We start from the raw sequence: 11,574 nt of genomic DNA on the forward strand, positions 1-11,574 counted from the left end.
CGACAGGTTTAAACATGATAATCATGATATGCGTGTCATGTAAAACATGACTACATGCTACGCTCATAGCGCGCTCGCGGCCGTTTTGATAGCTCGACATTTACAAATGTTGGTATACGTGACGTGAATAGACGAAGGTAAATGACACGTCCAAACACGATAATCATGGCATGCGTGTCATATAAAACCTGACTACATGCTACGCTCATAGCAAGCTCGCGGCCATTTCGCTAGCTCCACATATAACAAATTGGGTATCAGGGGACGAGAATAGATGACGAAGGTAAATGGCATGTTCAAACATGATAATAACGACGTGCACGTCATGTGCGGCATAACTTACCTCCGCCTCGTAACGGTGCGCTGATTTCAAAGTGTCATATCCACCTTTCTCATTCGTGCTTCGCATATCACCGATTCCCACTGTACGTGCGATCTGCCATTTTTTTTCTCTTTCTTGCTCTCGTGTTTTTGCTTTACTTGTACTCTATAATGAAGCATTCAATGTTTTCCACGTCATAATGATAACTAGTACAACCAGACTTGCTGTAGGCTGGCTTTGCCGTGGCCTTCGAGATTGGTTTCGCCTGTGGTACGCGAGACAACATTCTGCCTTTCGAGGGCTACGTAACCTGTAATGGGTGCGTTGATACCTGTGCCACTCTGTCTGCCGCGGAGGGTGTAGTGAGTGCCTTGCCACAGGGGAAAAAAAAACAGTGTAAGGAAAAAGTGACCCTTGTAGAGGAAGCATAAAAAAAATTCAACTGAAGAAGCATTGATGTACTTTCCTAGAGCGTAGTCCTTTCATGCCAAGCAGAGTATTGAGCACCAGACGTTATACACTATGACCGAATTCATGAACCTTGCAGTACTATGTGCGCAAATTCAATGAACAATTACAGCATGATTCAAAAGATGCCAAATATGCAAATATTCACAATAGGATAAGCAGCATAATAAATATATAGCTTTAATTTTATTTCACCAACTTTTATCGTTAATTTCTGATAACAACTTGAAACAGCAGTTTCAGATTAGAGAGCTTGCAATTTAACGAAGTTTTTGCAAGGGTCCCTTGGAAGTTTGTTCAAGTTATGTTTCACTGCACTAATGCGTGAGAGATGGTTTCATTTGTTCCTGTATGCGGTGAAGTTTGTGTTACAATACAAGCTCAAATCTTTTAAAACATGAGTGTAGAATCGGAACTCAAATCCTTTTTAATTTACTGAGTGAATATGCCCTAGACAACCTCAACTTTTCTTGTACATGTGCAGATAAATTAAGTCTTCTGACACTCACGGCACATAATCGTTTTTTATTTTACGGCAGTGCTTTATTGTATAAACTTAAAGACAGAGACTACGACAAGGGCATAATAATCGTGAATAACGGATGCCAACTAAGATGTGAAGGCAATTGGAATATAACAAAATGGTACTAAACGTCATATTAAGTCAATAGAACGGAGTTTTCGCCCGTTCGCGCGCTTTCATTGGCTCCTGCATGGATACTGGCGTCGTGCTTCCCTCTAGGTATGGCGGCGCGAAACTCTATGGCTATCTCACGACCACTCGCTCATAGATGGCAGAAGGGCGGAGTGCGAGCCATCTGTCGCAAACTTGTTTACTCCTCTGCGGGGCTCCCATGCGGTTTTTTTTTTTTGGCTTGGTGTTTGGAGGCGCGAAACTGCATGTGGTGCTGTGCGAAACGTCGCATAAGTGCAGTACGAACCATGAAGAGGTCAGCTCGCCGAGATTTGTCATGAACATTTAGTTCACGACGTCGCAACATAAAATATGTGTTTAGTCAAACTCACGCGCTTTGTTGAGTACTAAGACGTACTCAGTTTGATCAGATAAAACGTTTGGATTTGTGTAGGAGAATACCTCATTCTCATGATGATTTTCATGTTTAGAAATTTCATATGACCTTCGACAATTGATGATCATTTTTTGCTGAGAAAGGGCTTCTGGTTTAATATGATGCTTCTATGGTGTGTAGCGTCAGAGCGGACAGATGGGATAATTAAGTAGCTTACGCTTTGTTGATCAATGAACGCTTTGTTGATCAATGAACTTTAGAAATGAAGCTGCCTGGATGATTGACGCAGGAGAACGATAAGAAACAGTGTCATTGAATGAGGTTTATGTTCTGGCCGACTTCTTCACGCAGCATTGAGTATTTTGTCCCACACCCTTCGGGTAAAACCTACTAATTTATTCGACGATATCATTGTCCTAAATAAAATGTAGGCCACTACATATCCGGCGCCACAGTCAAGGGCTCTAACGTACTTATTTTCCGTTCGGCAAATCAAATTAGGAGTGCCTATTTGTCACTTAAAGCAAAGTTATCCCGTACGAAATATAATCTTAGTTGAAGTCTTAGCAGATCAGCCTTTATATAAGCAAGCGCTGTGCCTGCCAGTAAAGTTAATAATTAGCTTAGTCAGGAGGACATATCATCAAGGCATCATGATGGCGGTAGCAATTCAAACACGCGCGCTTTACAAGGACAAGCCTGCCGCAAATCAAACGACGTAGACCTACTGAGCTGAAGAATGCGTTAGCACAAGACCGTGCAGTATTCAAATCTATATAGCATATGACTTGATGCATGATAACCTTTCACATATGGGCTTCTATCATTACATTGTTGTAGCGCTGTAGTGCGAAAACACAAAAAGAACAAGTTTAAATTGCGACATTTATTTACGTTTCGCGTTTGATTCTTCCACATTCACATTTTTCGCCAGCCCTGACATGGAGACGCTGCATATCTTCACATTCTTGCTGTTCTGTGTCGGCGCCATTGTGTTCGTCAGCGCGGCCATCTACTTTCTTCAAGGGCTGGAAGGTAAGAACCACGCCACGTGTTGAGACGTCGAGTGCCATTGCCCCCCGCTGTCGCATCAACAAGAAACAAATATGTCGTTTGCTGCTAAGGAAACAGCTGTGTTTCTCATCATTGCTCCTTCACACGTATGCGACTTATACGTCCCTTCGCGCCATGCATTTTTGCAAAGCACTATATCTACATAGGCATTCTGATAAGCTATTTTCATTAACACCTCTCAACGTTAGCCCACCGTATACTTTTGAAAGCACGCAAACATCTCCAGCGCCAACAAGAAAGACTCAGCTGCTCCGTCTTCCATCTGTTCTATGTGGTGAGGAAGGTAAGCATGTGCTATAGATAGAATTGATTATCACGGTTTAACGACAAAGATTCTCCGCTATAGCTGGAAAAGCCACCTCGTGGGATGCTGCGGGCCCCGCCATTTCATGTTCGGTGACTCTGTCTCCACCCTCAGTGATTCTCTTATGTATCCATTAGGTTAAGTAACTTGCCTGCTAGGTTAAATAACTTAAGTGAGGGTTCTTTTTTCACCACTTCTTGTATAATAACGTATACAATGAACCCACGCACTGCTTGCATGGTTCGACCCCAGTTGGTGCACTGTCGGCAGTTGGCGCACCTGTCCTCGTTCTTTCGTTCTTGATCTCCGTGGATGTGTTTCCCTAAGCGCATGCAGTGTATTCACTATTTTACGGATGTGTTTCAGTGCCGCCATGTTGGGTTGTTAACCTTTGTGTTTTGCATCTTTAACAACTAAACGAACAGTGTTACGGAAGGTTCAAACGCATCAGAACGGTTGAAATGGTGCATACAATGTTTAATGGTGTTATTGTTTGCGTCGCAATATTAATACAGAAGAGCCACCGCAGCCTTGCAGAATGAAAAAAAAAAGACGACGACGATTTCTGGTTGTTCTTGGACGGGCGCCATCTTGTTGAACCACTACTCCGATTGAATAAATGACTGACCCGCATTACTACCCGTAACAAAAACAAGAAAACATCGACTTAACAGCCCATGGTGCGGCGCCTCAGTGTCTTAAAGAAAATAGTTTTTTTCAAATGAAGGCATTTATTGCCTCATTTTTATTTGACGCAGTTATACCCACAAAAGCTACTAACAACATTTGTTGCAGACCACTTCACAATGTTCGGAAAGCCCCGCTGTGGTGGTGTAGTGACTAATATACTCGGCTGCTGACCCGCACGTCGCGGGATCGAATCCCCGCCTGCAGCGGCTGCGTTTTAGATGGAGGTGAACGTGCTGTAGGCGCATGTGCTCATGTTTTGGATGCACGTGAAAGAACCCCAGGTAGTCAAAATTTCCAGAGCCCTCCTGTATGGGGTCTCTCATAATCGTATGGTGGTTTCGGGACGTTAAACCCCACGTATCAGTCAATCTACAATAATCGGAAAGCCTCACGAATGGCTGAGATCATTCCTTTAGACTTACGCACAGTATGCAAATAGTCAAATTTATTCCACAGCTTTCGGAAGTGCCATAGATAACACTAGAAATTTCGGTGCGCATGTATTAAATGTTGACGAGCCTCGCCAAGGAACACTTAATCGACGGCCGGTACACTGTTCACCGCTGTCTGCGTATGCAGTGTGTATTGCTGTACATTGAATTTCCGTTTCTCAGCCATGACTTCGTCGGTGAAATGAAGTTTGATCTTGGACACGCCGCCCGCTTACTTCGTTCACACACACACACACACACACACACACACACACTTCACTTCACTTCACTTTCACTTCACTTTATTTCCTTAAAGACCCCACAGGGGGGTGTTACATAAGGGGTGGGTTGTACAACAAAGATACAAAAGCCACAGGTTAACATTGCAGATGCATTGACACACTTTGAATAAAACGTGATGGACAGGTGATTGAAACAACATCGTGGGGAAGGTCATTCCATTCTTTGGCGGCGCGGCAGAGAAATGATGCAGAAAATGTTGAGGTGCCAGATCGGGGTCGGAAGACTTGAAGTGGATGGCCAGTGCGGGGAGAAATGCGTGCGGCGGGAGCGATGTAAGGTGGTTGGTGGAGTGAGCTGTGATACAACTTGTGGTACAGTGACAACGTAGCAATTCTGCGGCGAAGGGAAAGACTTAATAGACCGGATTCATTTTTAAGGGATGAAACACTGACATCGTAAGAATAAGAAGAATGAATGAAGCGAGCGGCACGATTTTGAACTGCTTCGATGGCGTTGATCAGATAAACTTGGTGAGGGCTCCAGATGGGTGATGCGTATTCAAGTTTGGACCGGATTAGCGACTGATAGGCCAGAAGACGAACGTGATACGGTGAGTGACGTAGGTGACGTTTTAGGAATCCTAATGATCGGTTGGCTGATGAAATCATGTTAGTGATATGCGTTCGCCAGGAAAGATCAGGGGTTAATGTTACACCAAGATACTTGTAGGATACGGCTGTTTCGACTGGCATGTTAGCAATTTCATAGGAAAATGGGAGTGGGTTTTTGCGGCGGTGGAAGGAAACTAATTTGCATTTGTTAGGATTAAGGGTCATAAGCCAATGGTCACACCAGTTTAATACTTCATTAAGGTCATTTTGTAGTGCTGCTTGATCAAAAGTGTTGGTTATTTTGCGGTAGATGACACAATCATCTGCAAACATACGAAGGTTGCAGGATAAATTGTTAGGTAAGTCGTTAATGTAGATTAGGAACAAAAGCGGGCCAAGGACAGATCCCTGTGGCACTCCAGACCTAACAGGAAGAGAGTTAGATTTGACGTTGTTAACGACAACAAACTGAGGGCGGTTAGTCAGAAATTGAGCAATCCAGTTAAGAAGTTCAGCTGGTAGATTTATTTGAGAAAGTTTTTTTAGTAGGCGCTGGTGTGGAACTTTGTCAAAAGCTTTAGTGAAGTCAAGAAAAATGGCATCAGTTTGGAGGTTACCATCGAGGTTAGCATGCAGGTCGTGAAGGAAAAGGGCTAGTTGGGTTTCGCATGAGCGGCCTTTTCGAAATCTGTGTTGCGAGGAATGAAAGAAATTGTTAGAATCAAGAAAATGCATGATATGAGTGTATATGACATGTTCCATGAGTTTGCAACATACACTGGTTAATGATATGGGGCGATAATTTAACGGGCAGTCTCTTTTACCTGTCTTGTGAACCGGAATGACCTTCCCACACTTCCAGTCGAGAGGCAGAATACCTGAGGAAAGTGACTGGGAAAACAGCAAAAACAAAAACTCGGCTGATATGTGCTTTGTGTTCTTTAACAGCTTGGATGTAATTTCGTCGGTACCCGCCGAGGATGACAGTTTCATTTTTTCTATTAAAGACAGGATACCATTGAAACCTATGTTAAAGGGTGGCATTTCAGGCAGATTAACAGAGACTAATTCTGTTTCAACGGGGTGAGATTCATTCGTAAACACAGACGAAAAGGCGGCATTGAATATATTAGCACATTCTGAACAACCTAATTCTTGACCAGTATCATTAGTAAGGGTGATGGGGGGCGTGTTAGGAGGGTTTATTATTTGCCAGAAACGCTTCGGTGAATCAGCAAGAATTTTCGGAAGTTCCGTATGAAAAAATGAGTACTTGGCGTTGCGCACTGCACTTGAATATGCTTTCTCGGCAACCTTGTATTTTTCCCATGCAGAATCAGTGTTTTTATTCTTCGCAGCCCGAAAGAGGCGTTTCTTCTTATTTTCAAGCCTTTTTAATGTTTTAGTAAACCAAGGTTTTTGGCGGGTGGGACGAAAGCTTATTTTAGGGATAAATTGGTCAGCTAGCTGGTTTAACTTGTTTTTGAAGATTAACCAGTTATCGTTAATGGGTCGCTCCCGGAAGCCATCAAGAAACGTTGGAAGAAAAACTTCCAAGTTCTCGGGTGATAGCCGCGTAGTTACCCTTGTCATATAACCTAATAGTTTTAGTGCAGGCTTGGCGCATTTGAGGAACGAAGGTAAAATTAGCGTGAATGACCTTATGGTCACTTATTTCATCAAGATATGTTATAGAAGAAAGGGTCTCAGGATCAGTTGTTAAGATTAGGTCGAGAATGTTAGCAGTATCTCGAGAAACACGTGTAGGTTGTGTTATCAACTGAGTGAGATTAAAGTTGAGGCAAACATCAAGGAAATCGTTGGCCTCTTTAGCATTGGGTGCTGATGAAGTTAGATTACACCAATCAATGTTAGGAAAATTGAAGTCCCCCAGGAGGAGGACGTGAGCATTTGGGTATTTGGTCGTAAGTTCGGCTAAAATACCATTAAGCTGGCGCGCGAAATCCGGGCTACTTTTGGGAGGCCTATAACAAACACCTAATAGTACGGAATGTGGTACGGAACGAAAAAGCAACCACAATATTTCTAGGTCGGAATCAATGTTTATAAGGGAGCATGAAAGTTGTTCGTTAGTAGCAATCAGGACGCCGCCGCCCCGGGTGCCGGGACGATCTTTTCGAAAAAGATTAAAGTGAGGCAAGTCGGTCAAAATTTCGCTGTCGGTGACGTCAGAGGTCAACCACGTTTCAGTTAGTATAAGTAGGCTGCTGTTAGATGAAGATACAAGGTCGGACACGTGGTCGCGTTTGGAAAGATAGCTACGTATGTTGGTGAAAATGACCGAAAAAGAAAGATTGGCTTTGTGACCAAAGACGGGACAATTAGAAGATCTGGGGCGTGAAGGCAACTGCTACGAGCTTTCTTCTACATTTTCAGTTGCCTCGTTAAATACGTATCGTTTGGATCCCATAAAAAGGGTCTTATACCGTAAAAGGAAGGGACCTGATTTTACTTTAGCAAAAGCCAGTAGGTGCTTCCGTGCGTTCCGGACACGATGCGAGAAATCCTCCCCGATGCTAAAATTTGTATGTTTAAGCTGGGGGCCCTTAGCAAGGACGGCTTCCTTGGTTTTGAAGGATGTAAACTGCACTATAATAGGCCGACACCGGCTTTGCGAGTGGCGGCCAAGACGGTGGGCACGCTCGACATCCTTGGATTCGACAGTTATTTTTAGGTGGTCCCTACAAAACCCAGTAATACGCTCCTCAGACTGCGCATACGTTCCGGATGGCTTGTCGTCCGCTAGGCCGTAAAACAACAAGTTGTTTCGTCTGGAACGATTCTCCGCGTCGTCCAGTCGAGCCTCCAGTACAGAGACCTGGGTAGCTGTCTGGGAGGTGGCGGTGGCCATGGCGTCAAGATCAGATCGGAGTGTATCGACACAACTGTAGTGGGATTCTAGACTGTCGATTCTCTTGCCAAGTTCAGAAATGGCTTTATCAGTGGTAGAGAGCTGGCTTTTTAGGATTTGTACATCGCTAATGAGCTGGGATTGACCGGAAGACAAGCTTTTTAGTTCAGTCATTATTTGCTCAAGGGTGGTCGGACCAGGGTTAGTTTCAATATCTCCACCCAACAGTAACAGCAGAGAAAACACAATGTTCATACAATCAGAAATAATGCAAACACAGCACTGGGGGCTCGGTAGCTGAACAAGGCATCGGTTGCTTGTTTTTTTAGCAAAAATACAGTGATGATTACTGACCTGCATCACGAACAGAAGTGGATTAGACTGCGTCGTGGCACAGCCACCGAGCCCACAGAGCGCGGCCGGCTGGTGGGGAGGATTTATAGGCCGTGCGCTTGTTGAAGTCGATGACGGTGAAGCTGTGAGAGCTCTGTCGAGCGTCCAGTTTCCGGACTGCAGCGTCGATAGGGCAGTGGTGGTCAATGCTGGAAGTAGGTGCCAGTCATCTGCGCTGACGGACCTTGACGGAAAAGGGTTGCTCGCATCGATGCATGATACCGGGCCCAGAAGAACGGGTACGAGCACGCAGCTGATAGCGCGTACGAAATCCTGCATCACGAACAGAAGTGGATTAGACTGCGTCGTGGCACAGCCACCGAGCCCACAGAGCGCGGCCGGCTGGTGGGGAGGATTTATAGGCCGTGCGCTTGTTGAAGTCGATGACGGTGAAGCTGTGAGAGCTCTGTCGAGCGTCCAGTTTCCGGATTGCAGCGTCGATAGGGCAGTGGTGGTCAATGCTGGAAGTAGGTGCCAGTCATCTGCGCTGACGGACCTTGACGGGAAAGGGTTGCTCGCATCGATGCATGATACCGGGCCCAGAAGAACGGGTACGAGCACGCAGCTGATAGCGCGTACGAAATCCTGCATCACGAACAGAAGTGGATTAGACTGCGTCGTGGCACAGCCACCGAGCCCACCTGCGTCGTGGCACAGCCACCGAACCCACACACACACGCACACGCACACGCACACGCACGCACGCACACACACACACACACACACACACACACACACACACAACACACAACACACAACACACACACACACACACACACACACACACACACACACACACACACACACACACACACACACACACACACACACACACAAACACACACACACACACACACACACACACACACACAGAGAGAGAGAGAGAGAGAGAGAGAGATCTATATATATATATGCATGCTTTGCACGCACGAAACCACGTGAAGACGAGATTGCTTTAAAGAAGATGTGACGCCAAATTTCAAGCTCCAGATGTGGCGTTCATTTCATTGCTTGATACAGATGAGTTTTTTTAGCGAAGTATGAATCATTTCCGTTCCGTAGAAGTTATTCTCTTGTGAGCGCAAAGAGCTATAGGCTCATCGGTGCGTTTCCGCTCATGAGAGACATCGACGGTATTTCGACGTGTTCAGTAAGCTCCTAGGCCATGCTTGAGGAGCCGAATGACGATGAGTGAGCAGCAATGACGTCGACAATTCTAGTGTTGCCATTGCGGTGCCTGCATACCGTCGGGCAGTGACGCCTGGCTGCCTAACAGCGGCTTCACTTGCTTTGTATTGCTAGCTTCGCGCAGCGCGTTCACGTGAATCCTGCGTTTTCGTTGCGCCCCTTCAGGTGACTTGTCGTGCAGTCCCGAGCACGACAGTGACTATTTGAAGCCACAGTCATCAAGAACAACTAACACGCAGGTAGCGTTCTTATGTCTTACTAGGAAGCGTGGCCGAGGCGTGCGTCTCCAGCTACCTTATCGCTGCTAAGTCCAGCGTCGATTTCAGAATCACTGCTCAGAAGAGGAGTGAACCGAAAATGATTCATCACACCACGAATCACTATTATTTCATATTCCTCTGTGTCTTCATTATCGCTTTTCAACAATGATCACAGCGGCGACGGCACTGGGACCGGCATAGACATGCCTATACACGTGCGCGCAGAGCCGGCAAAATTTCAACTGGAGATCACGCCACGGTTTCCTGTGGTCTTAGAAGGGGCTTGACCATGGGAGGGGACGTTTGGAAGCGCTGGCAGTGCTATAAATGAGCTGACTTTGTGCCTGTTCTGTAATGAATTCGATACTGGTCATAATACAATGAGAAATTTTGCGTATAATAATTCAGCCCTCTTACCAGTACCCAATCTTTACCAGGGATTGATAACTGCACGTCGACACACACACACACACACACAAACTCGACACGCCTAAAGTTCGTCACTGTTCCTTTTAATGGCAGGAGCTAGGAAAGTTGATGGTAATGCAACATCGATGCACCAGGTAACCATGCTACTGCAAATACGGGGGGTACAGGGCGCTTTCCTGTATTGTCAATAGTGTGTCCTTACATTGTTTTAATGCGAATCGATTTAACACCAACATTCATCGAAAGGTAAGGTATCTCAGATTGGTTCGCAGATCAGTCAAATGATACAGAAGATGCCATTGTTTGTCGTGCAGAGCCCGACGACGACAACGACACTATGAGCGGCAAAAACTCGTCCGGCATGAAAAACGTCCCAGACCAACGCGGCACTGGTGGTGGAGGTGATGGTTGGAATGAACTTTCACTTCCGTCCTTATTACCAAGAACCGCGCAAACACGGGAGGTCGTTACCAGTACAGCAAGTGGTGGACCTGACCTTGTGCATGTTCAAACCACCTTGACTACCACCATTGTTCCACCAATGCAAACTACGCCCAAGCCTCCCACTACGAAGCCGACCACGCCGATGCCTACTACGCCGAAACGTACCACGCCGATGCCTACTACGCCGATGCCTACTACGCCGAAACGTACCACGCCAAAGCCTACTACGCGGACAACTACCTCATCAACGCGTACGACGCTGAAGGCCACCACAGTGCAGCGTACCACGCCGAAGCCTACAACGCCGAAACCTATGACGCTGAAGCCTACCACGCTGAAGCCTACCACGCCAAAGTCTACCACGCCGAAGCCTACCACGCCGAAACCTACAACGGCGAAGTCTACCACGCCAAAGCTGAAGCCTACTATGCTGAAGCCTACCACACTGAAACCTACCACACGGAAACGTGCCATGACGACTAAATTTATGCCAACAGGCGTTCCAAGAGACCCAGGTAAGTGTAGTACATAATGTATTACTCGCCGATCGGTACGTTTGCAGAATGCGTGATCCTTGTGTAGTACTGACAATATATATAACATACATGCGTGAAAGCCACCTCGTTGGACTGGCTGTCCAGGCAAATCAGCCATCTTTTACTCTTCGCCAACAGTAGTCTTTTAATTTATTGGGATATTCAACGGCATACGTTGAGAGAAGGAAGTTTGATGGCCGTGTTTTATAATGAACGTTGCATTTTACCATCCCAAAACCATCATAAGAATAGGAGGGAGGTTGTAGTGAAGGGTTTTA

The 11,574-nt window shown here is 45.8% G+C and overlaps 1 protein-coding gene across 1 annotated transcript; it reads left to right on the forward strand.

Annotated features, from left to right (window-relative positions):
* Positions 1-2,761: 2,761 nt before the first annotated feature.
* LOC119172874 (uncharacterized) lies at positions 2,762-11,243 on the forward strand. The gene is made up of 3 exons (XM_075893176.1): positions 2,762-2,856; positions 10,631-10,921; positions 10,981-11,243. Exons 1-3 carry the CDS (start codon positions 2,763-2,765, stop codon positions 11,241-11,243), a joined length of 648 nt encoding a protein of 215 aa, XP_075749291.1. The 5' UTR covers position 2,762.
* The last annotated feature ends 331 nt before the right edge of the window (positions 11,244-11,574 follow it).

Source organism: Rhipicephalus microplus, chromosome 4, assembly GCF_043290135.1.
Source record: "Rhipicephalus microplus isolate Deutch F79 chromosome 4, USDA_Rmic, whole genome shotgun sequence".
NCBI classification, from domain to species: Eukaryota; Metazoa; Arthropoda; class Arachnida; order Ixodida; family Ixodidae; genus Rhipicephalus; species Rhipicephalus microplus.

Excerpts from the sequence above, each read along its gene's own strand:
- LOC119172874 (XM_075893176.1), top strand. The coding sequence starts at position 2,763 with ATGGAGACGCTGCATATCTTCACATTCTTGCTGTTCTGTGTCGGCGCC. Across the intron at positions 2,857-10,630 it reads CTTTCTTCAAGGGCTGGAAG|AGCCCGACGACGACAACGAC; the intron begins GTAAGAACCACG and ends TTTGTCGTGCAG. Across the intron at positions 10,922-10,980 it reads GATGCCTACTACGCCGAAAC|CCTACTACGCGGACAACTAC; the intron begins GTACCACGCCGA and ends ACCACGCCAAAG.